This window comes from Etheostoma spectabile, chromosome 11 (genome assembly GCF_008692095.1).
Source record: "Etheostoma spectabile isolate EspeVRDwgs_2016 chromosome 11, UIUC_Espe_1.0, whole genome shotgun sequence".
Taxonomy (NCBI): Eukaryota; Metazoa; Chordata; class Actinopteri; order Perciformes; family Percidae; genus Etheostoma; species Etheostoma spectabile.
In genome coordinates, this window is record NC_045743.1 from 6,011,546 (window position 1) to 6,025,157 (window position 13,612).

Below are 13,612 nucleotides of genomic sequence, written 5' to 3' on the forward strand. Positions count from 1 at the left end.
CCATTGCCGTTCCAAGGTTTTAATTGTTCTCGAGGCAGGGAAAAGGTTTACACTGGTGGCAAGTGAATATGAATGGATCGGTGGATGGATGAATGGATGAATGGATGATTTTGTCTGAACAAATAAATATAAAGAAAATGTCATCTCTAAATAACCTTAAACAAACAAGCATAACAAATTAGGTTGGATACAGCTTGACTTACATCAGTAATGCATCCATAGTCTGCACTGAATCCACAATTTTTACTTGGGTTTCTCTTAAATTCAAATAGGATTTCACCCTGCAGTCTAACATAAACCAAACAATATATATTAGCTTTCAGGCATAACATTCACTGTGGGCAAATATAAGTGTTATACAATGAAAAAGTCCATTGGACTCACATCACTCCTGTCTTTGTTCTACCTGGTTTGTTTGGAGGGAAAACGAGTGTCACAAGCCTGAAGGGCGGAGTTATAAAAGCTTGGAAAGGGGTGTGGTTTTAGTGGTGATTGACAGTCCATGATTGAGGCAGGTGGAAACTTGATATTTAACAAACATTATCTGTCTCTCTCTTTTTTTAGATTCCAGTTGTTTATTTTGTTCCTTAATAACCTTTTTTGCTATGATGGCCTTGCCCCAGTATACACCATAACTACGAAAGATAAATTGTGAAATAAAATTATTACCTACATAATATAAAGAAATCTCATGCTACCTCTTACCTGGCTGGATACACAAACACAAGTTTTTGTGGGGTTACAGCAAAATCTGTGACCTGTCAAAATGTGTTACTGCGGGGTTTACCTGTTGTAAAGTTGTTTTGTGACTTTGTAGGAAAAATCAGACCTGGGAAAAAGCATGAATAAAATCTATATATAATATAATAGCGTTCTTCTCAATGTTAGTCTTGTTTGCTGTTACAGGTCCTTTATGATCATGATTACAGAAACATTTAAAAGTTACATGTAGTTACTTTCACTTGATTTAACTAACTGTCTTTCCAGCGTCATATCTCTCAAGTCTTTTTTTTTTTTTATCTCACAGTAAAGACAGTACATATTTGGGTGCGTATGAGTCAGCACCCTCTGGTAGAATCTGTTTACTGTGACACACTCGGGCACAACTTCAAACATAGACTCACACACTCTAAGGTGAAGCCTACCAGTAACTACTGCTTGGGGGAAACATTCCTCTAAGGTACTATAGCAGATTATTAATGTGGGAATGTTTGATTGTTCCAGCTGGAAGGACTTGGGCTTGTCTTGACTTGATTCTGAACTGAAACCTCCAAAGGTTAGTAAACACCTGGTGCTGCAGCCTCCTTATCCTAGGGAATGTCACTTCACACTGACATTATTATTAAACCCTGCAAACCCTGTTCAATTTCCTAAAGGGTCACAATAAAATAAAAGCAAATTTACTTGTGGTAGCAGTAACAAATAATTCAACTACATGCATGGTAGGCCACACAGTAATAACTTACAGTCTACCATGTTCATCTGCCTCCCACTCTGTTGTAAAACATTTGATGACTGTGTTGCTCATTTTGCTCATTATGATTACTATGCAAATACAGACACTCCAATTGATAAACACATATCCAGCCAAGGGTAATATGTAACCCATTTTTTTTTAATAATACATTTTTTTACTGTTTATTGATCCCCAATGGGGAAATTACAATTTAAACTGTTTTGTTAGTAATCACACACACACACACACACACACACACACACACACACAATTTTTATGTATATAAGAATAATTTTGAAGTTCTTGTACTTTACTTACACAACACAGACATTACTCTATATTAGATGATTACTTTGGTTACAAGTTACTTTTTAGATTAAGAGTACGCCAAATATTTAGCATTGTATTTCCATTACATTGTCAGACTCATGACAAAAACAACATTAATGCAGATCCAGTTATCTTTTTTTTATTCCACACATTATTCTACCTTGTCAAAACCTGACACCTACATTACCCACAATGCAACCTAACTGACAGTTTGGTCATTGATTACTTTGTGTCATGCTAGTAGCACCTAATCTAGCCTTGGGGTGTTAAGTTTAAATGGAGTCAACTGAAAGTATGAATAAGTGAAAATTCATGAAAAAGTGTCAAAATGTTTCAATTCTGAACATTTTATAAATTAATTTGAATGTGGAATATTTCTATGACATACTACATAAAAATAAAGTATGAAAGGTCTAAATGATAACAGCAAAACAATAATGTTCTAATTGAGTTAAACGTTTTGATGTTTGAATGAAGTTGCTTCCAGCATTCACACGCAATTATATACCATTATATAACATCTGGGTCCTGGAGTTGACATGAACTATTAGCGTACAGAAACACTTACACACATGCACACACGCGCACAGAGATGCGCACATAGACATGCACGCACGCACGCAAACGCACACACACACAAAGAGACACACAGACTGGCATTGACACAATTGTGCTTTATTGCTGTACAGGTACAGTACTTATAAAACATTGGGAACATAATTATGACATATCACATACAATCTTTTTTTCCTTTCCACAAACTATGTATGCAGGTTAAAATATAATTTATGTCATGTACAAAAGAAAGACTACAATAATTAAAAAAAACACTATGAAAGGCAGTGAGATACCCCTGTTTAGATGTCTAAAATATTGCGTCTCTCGGGACAACTATAAATGGTCTGGGGACAATAAAATGGCCATTCTACACTGGCTGTAGCACCAGAGAGCTCTCAGAGCAGAGCATTTTAAGATTTCTGACTAACAACAATGACTGGCAGTATTCTGGCTGCCAGTTTGGTAATGCTTATGACAGACTGAGCTAGGTCACCAGGGATTGTGTATAATGCAGCCGATACGTGTGCGGATCGGTCCAGTTCAGCGTGGATGTAGATGGCTGACGAGAGTTTAGATTAAAGACAGGAGGACAGTGCATTGATTCACAGTGCAGTGGGAAGCAGTTCTTCACATTAAACAGCCTTTATCTTTTCAGCATAAGCACGTTATAAAGGGCCTCACCCAACGTGTGGTCATGCAAGGTAAAAAGCACGGATATGCTTTAAGAGACAATAAAAACAATTCATCTCCTCATTTCATGATTTCAGTACACATGGTAATACAAAAAAAGCATAACACACATGACTAACCAGAACCCTGACCTTAATGAAGGACCAATGTAGAGGCTAGGAATTCTCTTCTTTTGGCATTGGCGAGGTTGAGCAGGTTGATCTTGGTTCCTTTCTATTTTGTTTGATAATAGGTTTAAATCATTGTGTGAATGAGCTGAAAATAAGATGAAAATGTTTGACATAGTTCTGCATTGCAGTCCTACTCATGCAACCCCAATTGCAGCACACAATGTGTGAATCATGACACAGATCAATAACTTATCAGAAATGCTGCATTGTTTTTTTCTTGCTTTAAAAAAATGGACTGCATACATAACTTAGACAATAATCACATTAAGCAGTCAGATACACTGTTTTGATACAGGCGCATATTCCAGTAATAAGTTGGATGGGGTTTCAGGCAGTAAAAGAAAACTTTGTATTTATACATTCAGCCAGTCAGTCAGCTCAGCTGAATTCCCATCTCTGTTGAGAAGAGCAGCGATTCCTCTTGAATATTTGTTCACTGACAGCAGCTGAAATTGATCCTGTGATAGTGCTGCTAATTTGTAACGCTGAATCAATTAGACACATTGTGGGTAATCAGTGGGAATGAGAAATCAATCAGAGCTATTGATACTTTGTGGCTCTAACAATCCAGACCAATATTCGCAGATCAAACAGCTTGTTGAGACACACCCAGCCCATTACAGAAGTCAACACAACACCACATAAAAAACGTTGTGCAATAAAACATCCAAATGCAATTAAAACATCTGCCTTGCATCATAAGAACAGAACAACGGGGTCAAGAGGGGGAAAAAACAAATTATATTAAAGTATAAAGAATTTCATAGCCATAGACAATCATTCTGAAAAAAAGATTCACATTTTAAAATAAACCTCTTCTCTTTACCTCAGTCATTGCATCTAACCCAAGACATTCTTAAATCTCAGTTTCACCGTCATAGACAGTATTATTTCATCTCTTCCTCATCTTTCAATTCAATCTCTGTGCTTTCCTGCCATAGTAAAAGCTATAACTTACATCACTGGTCACTATTTACAAAGCGGTTACTATGGAAACACCCGTAGAGCTGGTTTGATCCATTAGGAAGGCGGGGCAGTGTCAAAGACCAAGTGGGGGAAAAGGGGTCCGTTTGGTAGGGTCAAACGGGAAAGGAGATGCAGGAAGGACGGAGAAGGTGATGGGCGTCTGTGCGGACACACGTACGCTGGAGCAATCTGTACAATAATCGAGTTCATCTGTGCGTGAGTTCCTGAGCTCTGCACAGTCTCCTGAACAACACTGAAGACATGAAACTTTTCAGATGCTGATGAGACGCAATGAGAGTTAAGTCGCTACATTTTAAGTGTAGACTTCTTTTTTTTTCTCCACCTTTCGCCATGTTCTTCTGATCTATTTAGAAATGGTCAATTGAATCCCCATTGAACCGCAGTAACAGCTATGATTTGGTCATTTGTGTCAGTCTGTGAATACGTATATTAGGGGACTAATGTATACATCCGTTTTTATAACTTTAATTGTGAGTTTAGACATATCTTTCACAAGTCACTTTGGCACAGAGTTCCATGTTCACAACATGAACTATATACCTGTCAGCTAAAGCTATGTCATTTTAGCTTTACCTTTATACCTTAAAACAAAGCAGGGTTTTTTGTTAGATTGCCTTTTCCTAGTAAAGGTCAGTGCAGTAGTTTGCATTTTGGCCAAGGTTTTTGTTCCTCAAAGGCTGGTGGAAACAATACGCAAGAGAAGTGCACCTTAGGATATTTCTGAGGTTACCCTGACCCCTGGTTACCCTGAGCCATGGTCACTGGTTGCCAGGGCACTTAGAGCCTACATGTAAGAGACTAAGCCAGAGCTGTACCTGAAAAGGTTTCATGTTAAAGCCAGTACACCGATTCTAAAAACTGGAGGTGTACAAAGGCGTCGTTGTAAACTTCAGAGAGGTTTGAGATTCGGGGGCCCACATACAAGCATTCATGGTAACATCACAGGACAGCACGTCAAGTATAATCAGCACCATGTTTTGGGGTAGAGCTCCTTTGTGCGCAACGGAACAACTTGAAACAGACAGACTAAAAGGGCCATTTAATATCTGACTACTATGAAAACAATAATCGTCTGCTCTTAAATTCAGCCTCTCATTGATGGATGTCATTCATTCTGTCTCAGAAGAACTGAAAAGAAATGACCTTTTTTTTGTCAATAAATTCGTTGAGCACAAAACACAGCTCCCCATAGACCTCTATGTTTTCCCACAATTTTTTTTCACAGAAAACACTTCAGCATCATTGAGTGCTGAGGTTTTATCATATAGGTTGGGGAATCCTCCACAATAAAGGACAAAGGCGCAGAAGCAGGACCTTCAGCCAAAGGACAAGGCTCACGCTGTGGAGCTTGGAGCTTTCACCTAGCCCCTGGGCATTGAGGTTACTTGGTCCACTTTGGAAAAAATAAATAAATAAAGAGCATGTGCGAGTGTGGCTGAAGAGAAGGAGAGGGAGGAACTTCACAACCAATACATGTGACTGCATCACACAACCTCCGTTATGGAGAGGCCTTCCTGTTGGTCCAGAGCAGTGTGGGAGGCAGGGATGGGGACTGAGGTGGACGGTGCTTCCAGTCACCCCGCCCCTCACACTGCACACGGCGCGCTCGCAGAAGCTCCCCAAGGGCGGCACTCTGATCCCCGTTGGACAGACGTAACCGCTGGAACACCTGTAGCGGAGATGAAGGAAAAGAGAAGAGGCAAGGAAATAACAGGGCATGTTTACATTCAAATAACACACTAAGTAATGACTTCTCCTGAATGGATTGACAAGTGAATGACATGAAATGACCAGGGTGTGATTGGAGGCGGAAGGGAGAAGGGAGTATGAATGACAAGTATTGGTTTTACATAGAGAAAATGCCATTGCAAAGCATCCTAAAACCGATGCAAGAGATTACTACCCACAGAGCAAAAAAAATAGGACACAGGCAGTCTTGCATGGTCAGACCTCTCCGCAGCTCTGTGGATAAAACACAGCTGAAGTAATCAGACAGGTATTCCAGTCTGCCTCAGTCAATGATCCCAGCAACAGGACTGAACACTAATGATCAAGACTAGATTTGGAACCGCAGGTTGTAATGCTGGCAGTTGATGGGCTGTTAAAGTGCAGCATGATTGTCCTCATGCTCATCGATAGGATTGCAAGGATGAGGCTGGCATGACAATCCTGTCAGCAAATCCCATGCAGACATCAAAAGCAAAAATGTGTCGTTCTGTCTCACAGTGCTTTCTGACCTCCCTTCACTGCCATTCGTCCATTCATTTGTTTTAAAGGCTAAGAACTTTCATAAAACACATGGCAGTGAAGTTACCAATTAATGCCACTTAAACAGGAGTTAGTGGTATATTTGTCAGGGACTTCTTTCAGCCGTGGATTAAAACACATTCACTGTATTAGTGAGTATTTACAACAACAGGATTAAGTTAAAATAAACTACAGTGACCATGTTGATCATAATAAAGTAACCTATCACACTGTCAAAGCCCGGTCTGGGACCTCTGGATTCCCATTTGTTTCCCTGTCTGTCTTGCCTTGTCAACTCCCTTGTGTGTGTGTGTGTGTGTGTGTGTGTGTGTGTGTGTGTGTGTGTGTTCATTAACAGGGGCGGGGCTCTCTAAATGGTATCTCTTCAGGGTTAAACCTCCAGTGAAGAATCTGACTTTGACCTGTTCTTGTGACTCTGCTGAAAATTAACCTCAAATTCTACACCACCAGATACCACCTGCTTTCACCAGGATAGCCAACTCGCCACCTTGTTTTACTCTCTTCACTTGCAAATACCGATAAAAAATAAAACTACTAACTCCAATCCATTGTGTCCGAGTCTAATTCTGCTTCTGGGGTCCAAACTAGGAGCAAATTGTAACAAACATAGTGTGGTTAATCAATATGTTTTGAGCTCTATGACACAGAGGAATAAGCAGTATTGTATAGTATAAACACGTGTTAGTAGTATCAACTCATTGTTGATGTTTGTCTTTTTATGGTGTTTATTGACTATAAGAAAAATCTAGAAAATGTATTGCCAGTTCTATCTTTTAAGATTCACATAAAACTGATGAAAATGAGATTTGATGCTGTAATTGCAGTTTCCTACATAAGTTTCCTCTACCCCTTCCACCGTTATTCATCTCTACTGGAGCTGGAGCTGTGAGCTAAATTAAGTTAACAGTACATGAAATTCCATGTAAAATGTGGACGCATTCCACATAGACATTGCCAAAGGCACACATGCAAAAAGTACACAAATAAATGGTAATTGCACACAAGACATTCTTTGACACACACACACACACACACATAGCCAGCATCCTATACCTGGAGAACCACACACCTGTGAATGTCCATGTGCACATGCACTCCAACACACATACACATTGATTACCTTCCCAAGCACAATACTCAGCAACCTAATCCATAATTTACACCTCCCTGCCAGGCTATTCTCTGCACTGGCGCCAGTCAGGAACACCACCTACTGGAACAGTAGACAAGAACAGCATGTCCTTCTACAATACATGACGGTACATGGACAAATAGTGGCCTTGATGCCTGAAAATATATATCACGTAATACTCATCTTCAAAGTGGCAATGGTATTTATGCATTTAGAAATTACATTTACCTCATGCTTAAAAACTCTCTCCAATGGCAACTATGTGGACACCCAAACAACACACTTATGTGTGACTGTTGAACATCTCATTCCAAAACCACGGGCAATAATATGCTGGTAATAACAACTTTTTGGAACAGGGTTGCAAGAATCAGCCACAAGAGATTTTGTTTGGCCATTCAAGTTCCTCCACACCAAATTTGAAGAACTGTGTCTTTATGGACCTCAAAAGACTATTTTAATTGATGACTTGTGTAGAAAGTTTGAGTTGATAGAATAGGCCATGCTCAGAGTGCTCAACAGTGCTGCATGAAAAAATGCAGGGGACTTGCCAATGCAAGCTCTTCCAGCAAAAAATTTAAAACAGGCCTTTTCCAAACCACAATGTGACTTCATTTAGCAAGGTGCTGCGTTGGCCAATCAAATATTTGTACATTCATGATAGATTATTAGCAGTGTCTTTTAATGTTTTTTTTTCCTTACTCAGACTGGACTTGCTGGATTTTATTTTGTCGTCTCACTGGTACCTGAAACAACATGACTCCACCAATACAGCACCTTTTTTAAAGCAGAGCTGATTTCTGTTGAAACACCCACTTACATGTTTTCTTTTTAACAATCTTATCAAAACTGATATGAGTGTACAATAATATAAAATAGCTGTGAATTTCATAGCCAAAATAAAACATTTTCTGTATAAGGACACCTGCACTCCATTCCTCCATTAAAACACTGAAATTTTGGCCATTCCCTGCACAAGGGCATGGGGGAGGGAGCCGATATCCAAACCAACATGTTAATGGCTTGGTAACGTTATGGTAATAATATGGTAATGTAGAAAGAATAGTTGTCACTCCAAACTGTCACTCACAGACTGGATGTTGAGGCCACAGAGTGTGACAATAACCTCATAGCTTCTCCTCAGAAAACACGCAATCTACTGGCAACCACCTATAGAAGCCTGTATGTTTTCGGATTGATCCCGTTCAATGCATGTGTACATCACATATACACCCTTTGCATACACTATAAATAATTAACAATATATTGGATGCCTCTAATAAACTAGGTGCTATAGCTTTAATCATTACAACACTAACAAGGAAAAAATGAATACCTGTTCTAGGTCTTAGGTCTTTCTAAGCAAAAACAGAGAGGTCACTTAAAGTGCCCATATCAACAAAAAAAACCCAACACTTTTTCTGGGATTTGGTGTGTTATTTTGTGTCTCTGGTGCTTCCAGACGCATACAAACTTGGAAAAAAAAAACTATCCATGCTGTTTTGAGTTAGATACGGGTATAGAATGTCCTCTGCCTTCATCCTCTAGATGAGCTATTCAAAATCCGCACGGCCTTCTACGCAACTAGCTGAGACAAGGTGGCTAACCGTAGCTTGCTAGCGCTATTCCAATTTGGCTCTCGTTTAGAAGCAGTCTTCCAGCTAATCCTTGCCTTGTACTGACCAAAGTTGGAGAAAGAGTTATCTAGCTGATGTGATCTTACCCAGCTACTGCGCATGTGAGACTTCCAACAAAGATAGTATAGAAGTGAGATGTATCACTTTGTAGCTAAAACAGAGACTCAAACACACAGGGTGAAAACAGGATCTGCAGCAATGTGCAGTATAACAAAAAATGGTGTTTTTTGAAAAGGAAACCATGTAAACCTATTCCCTTACAACCCCAAAATACAATTATGAACCTGAAAATTAGCATAATATGGGCGCTTTAATAATGTGTATCTCTATTAACCATTCTACCCAGACTGGTTGATGGTAGGAGAGAAAGCAATGGCTGGCAAAAGAGCGGGATTGACTAGAGAGAAAGACATGTGCAAGCTCTTTCCTGGAAATTTCACTGAATGGGTTTGATGACGTGAGGATTTCAGAGAATCTAGCATGACACCTTTATTCAAAACATATCCTTTAACCCTGCCAAACATGGGGGATGCAGAGACACGAAGGCTCTCTGTCTCTGCCTGTCTCTCTCATCCTTTCAGCGTGGTTATTCTGAATAGCAAACATGTGGTGCAGCCCTTCTCCCACTTTAAATGTCATTACTTAGGGATATATAAAGGATATGAATCTCCGTACCATACAATAATTTAGTTGGCAAAACAAACAGTCCGCCTATTCTTTATATGACTTGTCTGGACTGCTGTTGACTACTGACTACAGGAACCAAAACAAGTCGGTCCATTCATTCCTAACTGAGCTTCCCGTCCTTCTCTTCTTCCTTCATCCTTCCCTTTTCATTTATCCCATTAGATCTGCTAATCCTACATAAACACGGTCTGGAATGCAGTTAATTGAGAGGTATTCTGGGTCAGAGAGTTGTTCCCATCTCTTGAATGAACTCATGGTAATGAACCTGTTACAGACAATAGACCAGATTAGTGAAGTAAAAAAACAAGATAAATGTGTCTCCCTTTCACGTTTCAATGGTTACAGTGAGTAAGCCACACTTTGACACACCACTTTTTGCACAGAGATAATATCAGACACATGAGCATGAACATCTGGAGTGACTTCTTAGGGTTAAATAACTCTTAGTTAGATGCAACACCAGCAACAAATAAATAATCTAAAAAAGAAAGAAAAAAGGTATAAGGACGGGGTTGTGAAATGGATCTAGCAACTTAAAATCCCAGCAGATGAATAAGCAACCTCAAAAACTGCGGCTCTTCTTTGTTGAACAGACTTAAGTTTGAGTGCCGTTAGCAGTAAAATCCGTATTGGAGTTGGTATGCATGCTCATTTGCATATGCTAATCCAAGGACAGCATCTTGGAAACAAGGATGCCTACTGTCTACTACAAGATGCGTTTACTTAACACTGATCAACACTGATCAACACTGATCAACACTGATCACCTCGTTTTTTGATTGCGTATCAAGCATCACCAATATCCTATAAACTTTTCAATGGTCTTTTGAACAAAAGCAGTTTTCAACTCAAATGCAGAAAATCTTGGCATAACATTTTCAAAGATGCAACTCAAGTGAAAAAAAATCTTATAAAAAATGTTATCGTATCCTACTAGAAGTTTATAGTAATCCACTTGAAAGGACGTGTTAACCTTGTCTATTTAAATTGAATAGTTATTGTCAGCGATGAACTCTAATTTTAAATACACAAAAACACTCTTGAGTACTTGTAATTACCAGATGAATCATCATCATTTAACTGATATATCTGGTCAAATTGGAGATCAGTGCCAATATAATAATAACTCAAAAACTTATTCAGTTAAATGGATATGCTGACCTCTCACAAGAACCCAATGTATCACTGTATCGAGTAGGGCTGTAACGATATGGAAAATAAAACCGAAATCGCGACACTCAGCTCCATAAACCTGTGTTGCGGTGGGAAAAGTCAGAATCGCGACACACCCTATTGTTTTGTCTGTAAATTTAGCTAATTGTACAGATGGCTAAAAGCAAAAGAAGGAGGTACCGGCAATGCTAACAGAGATGTAACGTTCCGCTGTTTGACTCGGGTGTCTGGGTTTGTTTCCTGACGGTTCAGTAAACTGCCGTTAGCGTCCTTAGATCTGGAGGTAAGCTGGCTGGGGGTTGACTGTGGATGTGTCCCCCGGCCAGGGCTGTAATGATAGTTAAAGGTTGCTAGCTGGCTGGGGGCTGACTGTGGAATGGATGTGTCCGCAGACCGGGTTGTTCTCAGCTCTCATCCCGACTGAAGCCTCGCAGTGCCTGGAGAACGAGGCAGAAGACCGTGGTGTGCTAGCTAGCTAAATTACCATTAGATAAGTCTTCTATCTACACAGTTAATGTTACTGATGAATTTGTGGGTAAGCTAGCCCAGAGTTTTTAACCGTGGTCAAAACAATCATTTTGAAAGTAAATGAGCGTGTTATCCATTTTTGAGACGGTGTCGTAATCTTACATTACCCACCAAGAATTACATTAGCATTAGCTACTTGTCAACCAGCACCTTTACAGTAGACACCAAAGCCTTTTTCCTCTTTGTCCCCCCTATAGCTTTGGAGGGGAATTGTTACCAATACTCTTATGTCTCATTTCAACGAGTTAAAGAAACAAAAACGAAACAATTTTGGAAATATAATTTTAAGGTACAATGGAGCCTTTGGTTTTGGATCGATCAACATTGAAATCAATAAATATCAATAAATAAGGTATCTGTTGTATTACCGTGTTGTAAACTAGTAATGTCCCCCCCACCAAAAAAAAAGAATTGAGGTTTGTATCGAATCGTGAACCGAACTGAACCAAAGTTTGGTATGTCGTTAAAGCCCTGGTATAGAGATAAATTGATGTGCACATTGATGTACACATTTTTGAATTTAGAATCTAAAAAAATTATTTCACTGAACAACAAACAATGCTGGTAGCCTTAAATGAGAAGGAAAGATAATAGTGTGATTAGAATATATTTTGGCAGTGAAGATGAGCAGGTATACAGATGCAGAGTGTGGCTGAACCCAGGAGTTGCAGTTTGCTTTCAGGAATGAGGGATAAACAAGGGGGTGGTGGGGGGGGGGGGGGGAACAGCAGCAGCATCACTGATTCTAGGATCAGACTTTTCACCCCCATCAGAAGAAAGGGCAAATAGCTCATCTGATCCAGACTAGTGTTTAAAAGATGAAGAGCACAGTAAACAATGGCAGCAGGAAAGCTAAATGATGTCCTGGTAAAGCAGTGGTTTTCAAGACTTTTCTTCCAAGATCCCGCATGTTCAAGGGATATAAATCAAAACAACCAGGAATTTTTCTCAAAACATTGTTCCTGCCTTAGATACTGATTATTATTGGAATCCATTTTAACTGCATGAATTAAAGATGACTGCAGCCTCCATTCTCTACGAACGAGCAAACTAAAAACTATTTAAAGCCACTCCACAGGACGGCAAGTGGACTCCAAAATTAGACTTTGGGTGGAGTATTACTTTAAACTCAGACAAAACTTCTGAGGCTTTTTTATTCATTAGTGTCATGATCATGACTGGTCTATGAAAAACACTGCTATTAAGGGTGGAGAGCAGCGAGGAATGACATACACTCACCACATCCCTACATTAGAGCAGGGCTTCGAGTGACCACCCGTACCCCCCCTCACTGATTTAGAGGGCGGCCCCCGCACCGAAGGGAGAAAAGTTGAGATGACTCCTCTGGAAGATAAAAGGTGGAAGTGAGGGTAACACAGCCAAGCTTATTAGAATCAAAAGAGAGAAAGAGAGAGAGAGCTAGAGAGAGAGAGAGAAAAAGTATTTCCATACAACCCAATAGTTCACATATTATAAGAAAAACTTTGGAAAACTAGACTATTAAAATAGCAGCAGGAATGGGCTTCAGACTTTCTTGAAGGATATAAGAAGGCAACCTTAAGCAGGTGAGATCACCCCAAATGTTTAGTCAAGCTGAGGATTGTGAAGTGGGTACACAGTGTGCCTTCACATCTCTAGTGGCAGTATCTTACGAATGAAGTACAAAGCACATAGTGGGACACTATGTGCTTTGTTCATTCCTGTGCTTCATGCACCACTGACAGTGACACTTAATTGGCTGATGCAGTCTGCAATAAATCTGAATTAGTTTCCATGTGGTGAATCCTTCTTATGATTGTGGTCCGGGATGAAACGGCTGCATCCTGGACGCAATCACAGAATATTGACGAGAGGATTTACAGTGTGGATGCCGTTATGCACCTTGCAGGTTACCTTGCATGTAACTTGCAATATGTTGACTTTCAAATGAAACCAAAGCAGTAAAGGCTAAACTGGCAACACCTGGCTACAATGGAAACATCTGTAGATTGATTAT

General features: G+C 39.7%; 1 protein-coding gene across 7 annotated transcripts in view; it reads right to left on the reverse strand.

Annotated features, from left to right (window-relative positions):
• Window positions 1-2,445: 2,445 nt before the first annotated feature.
• The window catches only part of myo16 (myosin XVI), a 119,539-nt gene continuing 108,372 nt past the window's right edge, over window positions 2,446-13,612 (reverse strand). For 6 of the 7 annotated variants that reach the window (XM_032529125.1, XM_032529124.1, XM_032529123.1 and 3 more), the window contains exon 35: window positions 2,446-5,860. In XM_032529125.1, coding sequence (XP_032385016.1) covers window positions 5,690-5,860 — 171 coding nt within the window. In that variant the 3' untranslated portion in view covers window positions 2,446-5,689. Of the gene's footprint in view, window positions 5,861-12,855; window positions 12,961-13,612 lie in introns of all 7 variants that reach the window. The other variant, XR_004334039.1, reaches the window with a different exon arrangement.